A 15,103-nucleotide genomic window follows, 5' to 3' on the forward strand; every position below is an offset into this window, starting at 1 on the left:
AGGATGAGGTGACTTTTCCTTGACACTTAATTTGCTTGGGCTTTGTAGCCTGTGAATATGAGATTTGGTATTTTTATTAATTTTGGAAAATTTTTGTCTGTTATTATATCAAACATTGTTTGGTTTTCATTAGCTTTTTATTTAAAACTTAGGGTCTCCTTTTTTTCTTTTAATTCTTATTTTTAGGTGTAGATGGACACAACACAATGCCTTTATTTTTATGTGGTGTTGTGGATCCAACCCGGGTCCCACCCATGCTAGGCGATGCTCTACCGCTGAGCCAATCAATCTCGCAGCCCCTTCATTAGCTTTTAAACTATTCTGTTTTGCTTTTAGGAGTATCAAGATCATACCGTGCTCAGACTCTGGACTTTATCATCCAACTTGTTTTTTTGGCTGTGAGAATTTTTTTTTTCTGTCCAGTTGCTGTTGACCATTCAGTAATTTTTTTTTTCTGCTGTCATCATCATCTTTTGTTAAACCCATCAGTGAGTTCTTAATTTCAGGTGTGTGTGTGTGTGTGTGTGGTTTTTTTTTAAATTCTAGGCAATGCTTTCATTATTTCATTGTAGGTTCTAGTAGTGTTGAAATTCCATATATTGTTATTCCCAACCCCTTTTGTTATTTATTTTGAGACAGGATCTTACTCAGTCAGCCACGCTGGCCTTGAACTTGGATCCTCCTGCCTTAGCTTCCCTAGTAGCTGGGATTATAGGTGTTCACTACTACAATTGACTTTGTCCTTTAATTCTAATATTGTTCTTTCATTTTCTCTTTGTCCACCTCTTGATCTCAGTTCCACATTCCTAGTTTTTCATAAATCTACATTTTATACAAAAGAACTGAAGAATTCCCCATATGATATCTTCTGCCAATGATGGTTTCCACTTTCTCTTTGAAAAATAAAGGGTCATAAGCTCATCACTCTTAACTCCATTCAAGACTTGAGTTTGTTTTTAACAGAATTGCAGTTTTGGTGTGACTCATTTCACCTGTGGCTCATCACTGTTTGGTGGGGCCCTCCCAGGATTTTTATTTAGAAACTTATAAATCTTTGTGTGCTCAGGGGCTTAAAAATGTAACAGATATCTTGGGAGATCTGGTACTATCTGTGTGCATTTGAGGAAGGCCTCCTCTGACTCTTGAGAATACAGAATTTTTTTTTCTGTTTAAAATCAAAATGTTTTATGTAGCCCCTGTTCCTTTTCATAGTTTCAGAACTCAGCAGATAAATCTGGTGGGGGTAGGTTCAATTCAATATGTTAGGCTACTTTGATGGGACTCAGCAAACTATTGCCCAACTGCCAAATCCAGCCTCCTGCATTTTTTTTAAAAATATAGCCTGTGAATTAAGAATGGATTTTACATTCTTAAATGGCTAAACAATAATATTTAATTTGTGTCATGTGAAAATTAAAAGTAAAATTTCAGTGTCCATTAAGTTGTTTTGAAACATAACCACATGCTTTTGTTTACATATTGTTCATGGCTGCTTTTGAACCAGGAGTTGAGTAGTTGCAGTAGAGACTGTATGGCCTGCAAAGTCTAAAATATGTTTCTGGCCCTGGATCGGAAATATTTGCTTGCTAACTCTTAACCTACAGTAGTGTTTCTCAAAGTATGGTCTCAGTTTTTGAGTGAGGTTCCATGAAATCCTTGTATGGAGTAAGGTCAAAACTAGTAATAGTAATTATTTAAGCTTATCTTTTTCTACTTTATTGATGTTTAAATTAATTGTGTAAATGTATGTTGAGTAAAACTACTGGTAACATATAAGAATAAAAGTAGTGGCTCCAACCTGTCCTCACAGTCATTGTATTCTTCAGTAAGAGATTGAATGCAGTCGTTTATTGCCACTCCTAGTTAATAATAATAATTATTATTCTAGTTTTACTCATGGATATTCTTGATGAAGAAAGTTAAATAACTGAGTTAGGTCTTTATTTGTGAATTCATGTTGTTGTAATAATCTTTGTGACAGAATGGTGGCTAGTTTTTCATAGATTTCATCTCAAATAGCATCTCCACAGATTGAGTATACAAATAGAGTTGAGAACCCGGTTGTCCTTTATTAAGCTTGACATTAAGATGATTTGCCACAGATATCCAATGATGCCATCTTCTATTTATTTAATTTTTTTTTCCTTTTTTTTTTTTTTCCTTTGGTATCAGGGATTAATCTCAGGGGCACTTAACCACTGATGCACATCCCCAGCTCCTTTTATATTTTATTTAGAGACAAGGTCTCACTGAGTTTGTTACAGCCTTGTTAAGTTACTGAGACTGGTTTGAACTTGAGAGGTACCTCAGCCTTCCAGGCCCCTGGGATTACAGGCATGTGCCACTGCACCTTGCCTGTTTATTGTTTTAATATTGTTATTTTCCACAAAATTTTATTTATTAATCTGTAATTCTAAAACCCCCTTTTAAAACATCAGTAAACAACTCAAATAAATAAAGTACTGGGGCTGGGGATGTGGCTCAATGGTTAAGCGCCCCTGAGGTAAAGCGCATGCATAGCATACATGAGGCACTGGGTTTGATCCTCAGCTCTGCATAAATATAAAATAAAGATATTGTGTCCACCTTTAACAAAAAATAGATATTAAAAATAAACTTGCTTTGGGGTTTCTCATTTATTTTTAAGAGTATAAAATGGCACTACATCCAAAATATACTGATATGAGTTGGATTTGCTTTACATATCAGAGAATATATTCTTTTAGTTTTGGCTTTCTTTTATTTTCAATTTGGCATGTGTTCTTTTTATCTCATGGTGTTGGATGATATTGGTCTTGTTAAAGAGATTCATATACTTTGAATTACCAGCCCAGATATAAGACCCCTGTTGAAGGGCATTGTGTCATTTTTTTCCATTTTAGATGGTTGTGCTGTTTAAGATACATTTAATGTGAATTTCTTCATCCTTTTAAAATGAATTTTGAAGCAACTTAGTGCCCCCCCCCCCCTTTCACATAGACACAAAAATTACTGGAAGTAGAGTATACTCTAACTGGATGTACTTTCAGATCAACACAAGACAGGTAGTCAACAGTAATTGTGGAATTCATTCATAGTCACAGTCTTAAATAATAGAGAAAACACATCTTCCAAGGATCACCATGTGCACTTTTTATCTCCCCTGCAAAATTACTGAAGCTTAATTACAGTAAGAAACTTTAGGTTTTGTTGTGAATTACAAATTGGTTAACAGTGTCCCCCAAATATCCCCCCAAAATTCCAAATTTTTTGCATTTAAACAGTTACAATATGGAGTAGAAAAACCTGATAAACAAAGAGTAATGTGAAAAGGTATAAGAAAAGAAAGGGCTTGAAACATCAACTTTAGGCTTGGTAAACATTAATTGGAATTAATTATGGTTTCATGTAGGAAAATGTCTGTGAAAAAATGAAATGGCTTTTTGACTGTCTTATTAAGCTTGGTGACAACTCATTTCTCAGTGGTATTTGAGTGTCAGTTTTTGCCAATTGTTTGGATAATGAAATTTTGTCTTAAAGTGGGAAATACTCGATAGCCAGAACCTACACATGAAATGAGAGAAGATGTAAAGGCTATTTTGATGTTTTTACAGAATCCTTTGTTCTTTCTCACTCTTCTTTGTTAGATGTATTATTCTATTTGGGTTTATTTTCTTACCCTTTTTTCTGTTGCTTGTATCCCATTTATTTTGGTGGCACATATTTAGAGGAATATAATGTTTCCTTTGAAGTCTTGGTTTTTATTATTGCAGAAAGCTTTTACTTGGTTGTTTATTCCTTTAAAAGTAGGTGTATTAAAGCTGTTAGGTCATAGTATTTGTTTTTGCTGTTAAAAAACTAATGAGCTTCTCTCAATCAAATGACAAAAAAAATTGTATGAATAACAAATAAGGCAGAACAGATCCAACCAATTTGATTCTTCTTTGACTATGCTAGTAATGTGTATTGACCTATAATAGACCTAGCCTTTAGTTGCAATCCAAGGAAGATAAATCAGCCACTTATCAGTTAGAGTCTCACCTTAAACTAAGCAATACTTTCCTTAAATGTTTAAATAGAATTTTTTTTTTTCCCCCACCTGAAGGTTCTAAGGCCCAGCAGCTTCTTCAAGGACTACAAGCCAGTGATGAAAGTCAGCAGCTTCAGGCAGTGATTGAAATGTGCCAGCTGTTGGTCATGGGAAATGAAGAGACACTGGGGGGGTTTCCTGTTAAGAGTGTGGTTCCAGCTTTGGTAAGCATATGATGTCCCTTTGTTTCATCTTAATTGTCCTGTGAAGGTTCTTGAGCTTATTGTCATTATAATTTTAAAACATGATAGAACTAAGAGGAGTCTGTACGTAGGTACTTTTATCTTGTGCTTGTAGATATTAGGAATGATGGCTAATGATAACTTAATGAAAGTTTTTTTTTTTTTCCTTTTTTCTTGTTTTGAGGTTCTGGGGATGAAACCCAGGGCCTTGAGCATGGTAGGCAAGTGCTCTACTAGACTATTTTTTGATGAAGTTGCTTGATACTTGATAATGACTGGTTTTCCATTTTAAAATTATTAATCCTGTCAATAACACCTTGACTCTTACTGTGTTAAATGTGTAAGCCTGTTTTTGGCGGGGTTGGGGGTGTACCAGGGATTAAACTCAGGGGCACTCAACCACTGAGCCACATCCCCAGCCCTATTTTGTATTTAGAGACAGGGTCTCACAGAGTTGCTTAGCACCTCACTGTTATTGAGGCTGGCTTTGGACTCTTGACCCTTCTGTCTCGGCCTCCTCAGCCACAGGGATTACAGGCATGCGCTACCACACCTGGCTAATTGTGTAATCTTTTTGTTTTAACCTCCTGATCTATGGGGCAATAATAACAAGAAACTCATTTTGATTATTTTGTGGACCAGAAAGGTTTAGTGTTTGGTAAGCATGTGCATGACAACAGTAGACAAGCCAGTATTGCCATATAGATCCTTCCAGTTTAAAAGGCTTTCATTTTTAAAAAGGTTTTATGTTAAGAGGAAAAAAAAAAAGACCTTTTTTTAAAAGTATATAAAAAAGTTTATATTGGTTCATGATTCTGGAAGTTCAACATCTAGGGACTACATCTAGTGATGGCCTTTTTGTTGTCAAAGAGTCTTGAGGAGACACAGGAACCACACTTATCTTTTCTGGTTATCTCCCACCTTCCATTTCTTTTATTGATGCATTAAAGTTGTATATTATGACATGCACACAATATTACAAGATAATTTGGCCAATATCATTCCCCAGTGTATCTCCTTTCCTTCTTCTCCCCCCTCTACTTCCCGTCCCTTTACTCTACTGATCTCCCTTTGATTTTTATGAGAAATTCCTTATCCCCTTTCCTTTTTCCTCTTTAGCTTCCATATATGAGAGAAAACACACGACCTTTGACTTTCTAAGTTGGGCTTATTTCAGTTCTACTCATTTTCCTACAAATTACAAAATTTTATCTTTTGGCTGAATAAAATTCCATTATGTATATATGCCACATTTTCTTTTTGCATTCATCCATCAGTGGACACCTAGTTTGGTTCCGTAGTTTGACGATCAAGAATTGTGCTGCTGAAAACATATTTATGTATGTATTGCTATAATATGCTGACTTTAGTTCTTTAGGATAGATACTGAGGAGTGGTATAAGTGGCTTCTATTTGTAGTTTTCTGAAGAATCTCCATACTGATTTCTATGCTGGTCTTACTAATTTCCAGTTCCACCGATAGTGTGTTTCTTTTTCTTTGTTAATTTTTTTTCCTGTCCTATTTAGTGTTTTTTTTTTTTTAACATCTCTTTAGCTTTTATTATTGTTTGTTTTCTTGATGGCTGCCATGCTGACTGGAGTGAAATGTCATCACAATATAGTTTTGATTTATATTTCCCTCGTCGCTAAGGATGTTGAACAATTTTTTCATATATATTTCCTGGCCATTTGTATTTCTTTTGAGAAATTAATTTAATTTAATTCCTTTGCCTAGTTATTAATTGGGTTGATTTTGGAGGGGAGGGTATAACCTTTGAGTACTGTATTTCAGATACTCTGTCAGAAGAGTAGCTGGGTAATGGCAAAACCCTTATCAAAGGGTTGGGGATGGTGTTGCTAAGTATGTAGCTCAGTGGCAAAGTACCTATGGGTTCAGTCCCCAGTAACAAAAAATGGATGAATAAAGCAACAAAGACTTGAGCTAACTTTTGCTATTTGCTATCAATAGTTAAAATGAAGAATCAGTGAAGTGTAGGAAGAATTTTGGGAGGATGAGAATACCTGGGATTGAACCTCAGGGGCACTTACCCATTGAGCCGCATTTCAGCCCTTTATATTTTTTATTTCGAGAGGGTCCTACTAAGTTGCTGAGGCTGGCTTTGAACTTGCAATTCTCCTGCCTCAGCTTCCTGAGCTGCTGAGGTTATAGCCATGTGCTACCGGGCCTGACAGGAGGAATGTTGACACATAATTGAATTTACTTAATTTTCTGCTTATTGAAATATTAAGTACTTATTAGATTTGAGCCTTAGATGATATTAATACTGACTATTAATGAGTTGTCCAAATTTATCAAAAATAGATATCTACCTATTACCATATACTCATGTAACCATAAATAGTCATTTTGGCTTATGGGAAGCTATAACCATTTGTTCCATACATATTCCATCCAAAAGTTGGGCACTTACTACTCTTTCTGTTAACATGACAACCCTTGCAGGTTAGACTTAAGTGGTTGATTGTAGGTGATTTGAGATATTCAGTATTGTTTGGTCCTAAAATGTGAGGCCTGTGGGTATGTATATTTTTTGTTTTAAAACAAAAGTTGTTTTCAGGACCTGGTATGTTAGTATCCTGTACCTGGTATGATTCAGAGCTGAGAAGATACATATTCAGTTGAGTATTGTATTATGATATGTGATGTCTGTTATTGTAGTTAGACATTTAAATTAAAGGATACTTTGACTTGTCTTTAGTGCATTTGAAATTTTCCATTGCTCTTAGAAAACAGTGAATTGACTGCCTTACCTCAAGGAGGAAATTTCTTTGGTGAGTCAGATTTCAGGAAAATGGAATATATACTGTTAGCAGTTTTGCATTCCTTTTTTTTTTTAAAAAAAAAAACATGGTTGAAATCTATTCAGAGTCTTTTCCATAAAAACAAATAAAATCAGGTGTGCAGAATCACTTAGGTGGAATAATTACATTAATTTGTCTTAATCAGTTTCTGTTATGATCAGTCTTGTTTTCAGAATTTTAAGCTGAGCTAAATGGTGCTTATTGTTTAGAAAGTTTGTTCATAAGTGTTGTAAGCTGTGATCCTGAAACTGGGCTAACACTCTTTTTGTTTTTATGGTGCTGGGGATTGAAGCCAGGGCCTCCTACATGCTAGGCAAGTTCTCTTCCACTGAACCACATCCCTGTCCCTGTGCTGACATTTGCACTGATATACAAATGTCAGTGCAATTTTAGTCTCTGTGCATTTATCTGGCAAATATTTATTAACAGAGATAAGTCTCCAGTGATACATTAGTGGGATTCTGAAGGGGGTTAAATCCACCCAAAGGTTGGGTTATAAGCAAGAGAAAGGATTTGACTTTGACCTGGGTCATGTGGTGATGTTTAGCAATATGCTCAAATTAGAACTGTAGCATGTAACGAATGCCATCCTAAATGTGCTTGTAAATTGTGCATGGCCTTCTAGGCTTTACCTTTATGTTATTTTTGTGAGGTAAAAGTCTTGGATTAATGCTTTTCAGCCAGGCACAGTGGCCCACTCATGTAATCCCAGTGGCTCAACAAGCTGAGGCAGGAGGACCTTGAGTTCAAAGCCAGCTTCAACAACTTAGACCCTGTCTTTAAATAAAAAGTCTGGGGATGTGGCTTAATTGTTAAGTGTCCCTGGGTTCAATCTATGGTATAACAACAACAACAAAGAAACCTTTCCGTTTCAGTTTAAAGAACAAGAGATGTTTCTAGGGCTATTCTAAGAATATAACTTCTACTTTGTTGTCTTTTTAACAGATAACATTACTGCAGATGGAGCATAATTTTGATATTGTAAGTATATATTGTATTTTTAAATACACTTTTTAAGTTTTGCTTTTGAGTTTTTGAGTAAAAGCCTTCTTTCTTTCTAGATGAACCATGCTTGCCGAGCCTTAACGTACATGATGGAAGCACTTCCTCGGTCGTCTGCCGTCGTTGTGGATGCTATTCCTGTCTTTTTAGAAAAGGTAGACCTGGGGAACAGTTTAAAACTCTTGAATTCCAACTTTCATTAAACTAAAGTATATCGTTTAGCCAAGATTCCAGAAAAATATTTCATGGTTTACAGACAATTAGTTTGAAGCTAATAAATCATTTATAAAATCAGCCCCATATTACAATTTTTAGTAAGAACAGATACCACATTAGTATAATATCTTTAAAGAACATCCCAAAGGGCTTGGTTAAAAATAATGTTTCTAGAAAATCCACCAGTGAAGTTGACAGCTGTTTATATCCTATCCTTATTGTGTAGCTGAAAAGGTTGAGGCAGAGTGCCTTGATTAAAGACATAAAATTAAGTCAGTGGAAAAGGACAGTTTTTTTCATATGGTGTATGTATGTTGTGCTTCTGGTTTGTCTTATGAGTCTGTCTTTTGATGTAGGATCTCGGTATGTGGCCCAGGCCTATCTTGAATTCCTGGGCACAAGTGATCTTCTCAGCTTATTCTCTTGAGTGCTTGGACTATAGGTGCTTGCCAATATGCCCAGCTTATCGGCCTTTTTCAGCACAGTAAAAGTTGTTTTATTTGAAAAGCATGGAACACGGTGTATAATTCTAAACCTGATTTTAAAATATTATTATGCAAAACAACTTGCGTATTTCAAATGTGAAGATTTATTCTCTACATAAAATGTATTTTCAGTATCTCAAAATGAAACAAATTAATTGGGAGGAAACTATTAGTTGGCTCCATTTTATAGCTTAAGCTCAAGGAACTTGTTTCTTATGGTGGGTTTCATGTTAGAGACTGAGTAGATGGGAGAAAATTCTGTGTTCATGTAGAAGTTAAGTTATTGGAAAAGAACTTAAATGATAACCTTAATTTACTTATTTATATTTTCCCAGCTGCAAGTTATTCAGTGTATTGACGTGGCAGAGCAGGCCTTGACTGCCTTGGAGATGTTGTCACGGAGACACAGTAAAGCCATTCTACAGGCAGTAAGTGTCATTACTAAAGGACTATATTTCATTCAGTGTTGTATTTTAGATCTGCATTTGTACTGATTCTGTGATTGCAATCACTGTAAGATGCACACTTTGTTTCCAAAGTAATTAGCTAGGCTTTTTAATAGTTAGTTTTTTTTGTTGTTCTTGTTGCCTTAACAGTTTTCTGTATTTTAGGGTGGTTTGGCAGACTGCTTGCTGTATCTAGAGTTCTTCAGCATAAATGCCCAAAGAAATGCACTAGCAATTGCAGCCAATTGCTGTCAGAGTATCACACCAGATGAATTTCATTTTGTGGCAGATTCCCTCCCATTGCTAACCCAAAGGCTAACCCATCAGGTAAATTATGAACCTATTTTATGTGTCACAAAATAGTTTTATTATGGTTATTCCAACTAGTACTATAAATCTTTGAATGGGGATAACTTTATTAGGTTACTGTATAATATTTTGGTGTATTTACCCAAATTAATAGTTATGTGTGTGTGTTTGATATTTTTAATTATTTTGATTTTAAGATTAATTTGTTATTGTAGAAAACCTTAAGTGTTTACTATGTGATATGATCAGAATTTATTCTGGAAAGATCACCTTTTCTTGAAAGGGTAAGGATGGGATCAGGTTGAGGATATGGATTAAGAAGACCAGAAGAGAGACAAATCTGTCCCAAATAGAAATGAAAAATGTAGACTGAAGCTGTTTGGCATTGGCGAAGAGTAGTCATGTAGAAGGTAGAATCAAAGGACTAGAATTGGTGATGCAGTATGAAAAGCAGGTTTGTAAATTTCAAGGTTGTAGAGAAACTGAGTTTTTAAAACTGTAAATAAATGTTTAGCATAGAATGTACTTCCTTCTGATATCTCTCTCTCTCTCTCTCTCTCTCTCTCTCACACACACACACACACACACACACAGAGAGAAAGTGCGCGCAATACAGTAATGTTTTACAATTTTGTTGTTATGCTGAAGATAGTTTTAGAAATCTGGCTTTAAAATCACCCAAAGTATGCTTAAAAATGTGGGAGATTAGGTACATAAAATATGTTCGAATAAATAAGGGATTTATGTAAGATGGATAAATGATAATGTACATTGAGTCATCCCTGAAATTTTTATTTCTAACATGATCAAGACAGAGTAATGCCATTCACTTTTTTCTTTGTTCTTTAAAATATAGTTGACTAAGGTAATCTTTTTATAGGCTAAAAATATATTCTCTAATTCATTGTGATAATCAGTACTGTATAATGTCCTTCTTTAGAAATAAGATATAAAAATCAGAGAAGTTAAATACTTGGCCACTATTTGGTAGCACTCTTTCTGGTGTTACACAGTGGCAGTGAAAGGTGTAGGGCTTTATAAACCTCAATTTCTATTTTTTACAGAAGTAAGTCTATTTTTTATGTATGAAGTCCACTTATAAATTAGGAAAAAACAAGGTCTATCAAAATATTAGTGAAACTAGTAAAATATTCTTTCACTTATTATGAGGATTATTATAAATGTTTTCTCTAGAGAGATCATTGTAATTTTTATAGTGAATAGCAACTTGTTTTAATAGTAAATCATTTCTCATTTTGTAGAATTGAATCTTTCCTAGAATGTTTTTATATGGAATATAACAAATCTACGTACAGGTTTTGGCATTATCAATATAGTTTGTCCTTTGGTATTTGTGGGGGATTGATTCAAGCCCCCCCCCCGTTTAGAATTTGTAGATGCTCAAGTCCTGGCATTCCCCTGGTTCACAAACTTAGGCTTAACTGTTTCTGCCTTTTTAGTGTGTATATATTTAAATATTTCTATTTGGAATATTTAAAAATATTTATTGACATAGCCTTTATTTTAGGTATTTGATTACATAAGTTCAATATTTATTCTTCCTTTACTGTGTTTTTGCTTTTCATCTAGTATGGTCTTTATGGATGAGGGTAATTGTTAAATCAGTATAATTGATAGTACCAATGTTACCTTACCTAGGCTCATTTATGTTTGAATAGCTTATATCTATTAATTGAAGTCCCCTCAGAGAATTAGGAGTTAAAAAAAAAAGGATGATATAGTGTATTATCTTTTTGTATGATGTATGACCATGCAAATTTTTTTTATTGATAAACTTAATTGTTCTTCTTTAAAAAAATAGGACAAAAAGTCAGTAGAAAGTACTTGCCTTTGTTTTGCACGTCTCGTGGACAACTTCCAACATGAGGAGGTAATCAGCATTTTGTCATTGGTCATACTTTACTAAAGTTGTTGAGTTATCAAACCACAATTTAACCTTTTTTTTTTTCCTTGTGTTCATGAAGAATTTACTCCAGCAGGTTGCTTCCAAAGATCTGCTTACAAATGTTCAACAACTGTTGGTTGTGACTCCACCAATTTTAAGTTCTGGGATGTTTATAATGGTAGTTCGCATGTTTTCTCTGATGTGTTCCAACTGTCCAACATTAGCTGTTCAACTTATGAAGCAAAGTAAGTGCTGTTCTATGACTGCATTTTAAGCAAGAAAAGTTACTTGTTTTTCATTGATAAGTAAAGTCCACAGAAGCCAAACTAGAGATTTTGAATGGCATAGGATATTAAGGAAGAAAAATATTGGGTTGGGGATGTAGCTCAATGGTACAGCACTCACTTAGCATGAGCAAGGCCCTGGGTTCAATTTCATAGGGATGGAGCAGGGAGTCATGGAACATACATATATATGGATGGGTGTGTGTATGTATATAAAATTTATATTGGACAATATATTAATGTTTCTAACACAGAATTTTAATACTGTCACTTACAATATTTAAAAAAATTAATCCTTGGTGATTTGGGGCTATTGACCCAAGATAATTGATTTCTATATAATATGAGTCATACAATAGTTTTTCATTAGAATTTTGAGTTTTATTTTATCAATAACTACTTGTATTCAATTTTTGGGTACTAAAATCATATTTTTCCCATATTATATTTTCCAGCAGCTTATGTGATTCTGGAATGTTTTCTTCCCTCAAAAGCTCAAAGTGTTTTACTTTATTTGCTAATTTTGTGTTTCCATACCTTACCCAGTGTTCAGGAAATAAAATTTTATTGTGTTAGTATTGTGTGCAGTTGATTGTTTCCTGCCTTAAACCTTTGATTTCACAAATTAATGTCAGAGGATTGGGACTTCAGAAAACATATTTTGTTTATTTCTAGTAGAGTATTGATCACATTTTTGGAACACCTATAATTATGATTAATTTCATACCCATAATTCTGATCTCTGAGGTATTATTTTGGGAGTCAGCAATGATATTCACTGATAAAGTTGCTTTTGGTACATTAGTTCAGACAGTATATTTAGCAGTATAATATTTTCTTTTTGGGGAAACTTCAGTTTTTATGTAATTGAATTTCTTGTGAATTAGTGCATTGGCACAGAACTTGATAGAAAGACCAAGTGTTTGTTGAGGAGACTAATTGAAAAGATTAGTCTTTCCTAAAAGTACTTCAGAGATGACTGTTTTGCCTGTGTCATGAACAGCAAGCTCTTGGCCTAAATAAGACTAAGAAAGATTTAATTCCTTCTCGAATAGTCTCAATTCACTTTTCTTACTATTAAAGTTCCCAGGAGCTCTTTGAACTTTATATTAGCTCAGAATTTCCATGACTTCGATTTCACAAATTATCTGCAGCTATTGTGTGGTATAGTAGTACATACAAGTTTGGGAAATTACTGCTTTACTTTGTTTTAACATTTTGGAATTTAACATGATGCATATTTTCACCTCTTTAACTCCCAAGAAGTTTCGCACACATTTATCATGTGGGCTGCTAGACATAATTTTTTTCCCCTATATTGATATCATAGAGGAAATGTGGACTTTTTCTGTTTATCTATGTTTCTGGTCATTCAGTTTCTTAAAAAAAAAAAAAATTCAAGAATTGATGACACTTGCCTAGCGTGTGCAAGGCCCTGGGTTCTATCCTTAGCACCACATAAAAATAAATAAATAAAGATATTGTGTCCAACTACAACTAAAAAATAAATATTAAAAAAATTGATAACGCACAATTTGTGTGTGTGTGTGTGTGTGTGTGTGTTGGGGGGAGTACTGGGATTGAACCCAGAGGCACTTTACTACTGAGCACCAACCCCAGCTTTTTTTTTTTTTTCCCTTAAATTTGGCTACAGGGTCTCAGTTTCCTGAGGCTGGCCTTAAACTTTTGGCCTCTGAAGTCACTGGAATTACAGGTGTGCACCTGTAATTCACATTTCTTGAAAAAAGAAAAACTACCTTTTTAAGAAATTTTAATCACTTTCAAAATTGTGCGTTTTTGCATATCTGTAATAATTACAGAAACACAAACACACACTAGCAACCAACAGAGACTCAGCTCTGTCCTCAGATTTCGTCCACAGAGTGACTAAACCTGTGGAGACTGGAAGTTCTTTCTACTCACATTATCAATGCACCTGGGCAGTTTTCATGCAGCATCTTCCAGAAACTGATTTAATATCTTCTGGGAATGGAAACTTATGTAGAGAATTATTAAAATGAGCCTCTATATGAAGTTGATAACTAAGCAATGTCACATAAGGCAGTGGCTTTCCTGATCATAGTAGGGAAGCTCCAAGTGTTCCCATGTGCTACATTAGATCCTATTTGCCATACATCTTCATTATATTTGAATCAAAGGTATATATATCAGTGTATGTGAATGTCAGTATGTTGAGTGTACTTTTGTACAAAATGCTGTACTCCTTAAGGAATGTAGTAAAAAATTTCTCATTCTCAGGTTAGATGGATGTAAGTTCAATTAGGAACCCAGCTAGAAGGTTTGGATTCAAGAGTGAAGTCCTCAGAAAGAAATGATTAAAATCTACATAAAATTTCTTCTTAGGTTTTTATTGTAGTTAATTTGGATTTTTTTTAACTTTAATTTTTGTATTATGTTGTTTTATAAGACAATGTGATTGTTTTCCCCTAGGGAATGATTTATTCATCCCCCACACCCCCTTTTTCTTTTTTGGTACCAGGGATTCAGGGGCAGTCAACTACTGGGCCACATCCCCAGCCCCATTTTGAATTTTATTAGAGAAACGGTCTCAGTTGCTTTTGATAAGGCTGGCTTTGAACTCAGTTCTCCTGCTTCTGCCTACTGAGCTGCTGGGATTATAGGCATGTGCCACCATGCCAACTTGATTGTATCTTAAATTAGGTAATACAACTAATTTAATAGGCTTTTGTGTTTTCTTGCTGGTTTCACAGACATTGCAGAAACTCTTCACTTCCTGCTGTGTGGTGCCTCCAATGGAAGCTGTCAAGAGCAAATTGATCTTGTTCCACGGAGTCCTCAAGAACTATATGAACTGACATCCCTGATTTGGTAAAGATGGGGCTAATAATAATTCTGTAGTTTGTGAGGTTATTTTAGAGGTCTAACATTCACCCATAGTTCAGGAAGCTACTTATTAAAATAATTGCACTTTTTGTTTTCAGTGAACTTATGCCATGTTTACCAAAAGAAGGCATTTTTGCAGTTGATACCATGTTGAAGAAGGGAAATGCACAGAACACAGATGGTGCGATATGGCAGTGGCGAGATGACCGGGGCCTCTGGCATCCCTATAACAGGATTGACAGCCGGATCATTGAGGTAGTAGTTTCATTGTACCATTTAAATATGTCTATTTTGGTGGATAGTGGGTGTAGGGATGGAATGGGAGGTGGGTGTGTATACTTCGGTGTGCTCAATTTTGAATTAACTTAAGATTCTCTCATTTTGTCTCCTGAGAACAAGGTCCTCATTTCTGTTCAGGTCAGAAAACATGATGTTCTAGTCCTGCTTCTGCTGCTAACTACCTGATTGACTTGTTGCAAGTAATTTAAGTTCTTTGTTCCATAGTTTCCTCATTCT

At 34.8% G+C, this 15,103-nt stretch overlaps 1 protein-coding gene across 19 annotated transcripts in view; it reads left to right on the forward strand.

Moving 5' to 3' along the window:
* The window catches only part of Trip12 (thyroid hormone receptor interactor 12), a 148,088-nt gene that overhangs the window by 94,269 nt on the left and 38,716 nt on the right, over positions 1-15,103 (forward strand). For 10 of the 19 annotated variants that reach the window (XM_071619576.1, XM_071619575.1, XM_027941980.2 and 7 more), the window contains 9 exons: positions 4,085-4,233; positions 8,020-8,055; positions 8,136-8,231; positions 9,113-9,205; positions 9,389-9,550; positions 11,355-11,423; positions 11,518-11,683; positions 14,455-14,572; positions 14,686-14,845. In XM_071619576.1, coding sequence (XP_071475677.1) covers positions 4,085-4,233; positions 8,020-8,055; positions 8,136-8,231; positions 9,113-9,205; positions 9,389-9,550; positions 11,355-11,423; positions 11,518-11,683; positions 14,455-14,572; positions 14,686-14,845 — 1,049 coding nt within the window. The remainder of the gene's footprint in view (positions 1-4,084; positions 4,234-8,019; positions 8,056-8,135; positions 8,232-9,112; positions 9,206-9,388; positions 9,551-11,354; positions 11,424-11,517; positions 11,684-14,454; positions 14,573-14,685; positions 14,846-15,103) is intronic. The other 9 variants (XM_071619577.1, XM_027941983.2, XM_071619579.1 and 6 more) reach the window with 1 other exon arrangement.

This window comes from Marmota flaviventris, chromosome 11 (assembly GCF_047511675.1).
Source record: "Marmota flaviventris isolate mMarFla1 chromosome 11, mMarFla1.hap1, whole genome shotgun sequence".
NCBI lineage: Eukaryota > Metazoa > Chordata > Mammalia > Rodentia > Sciuridae > Marmota > Marmota flaviventris.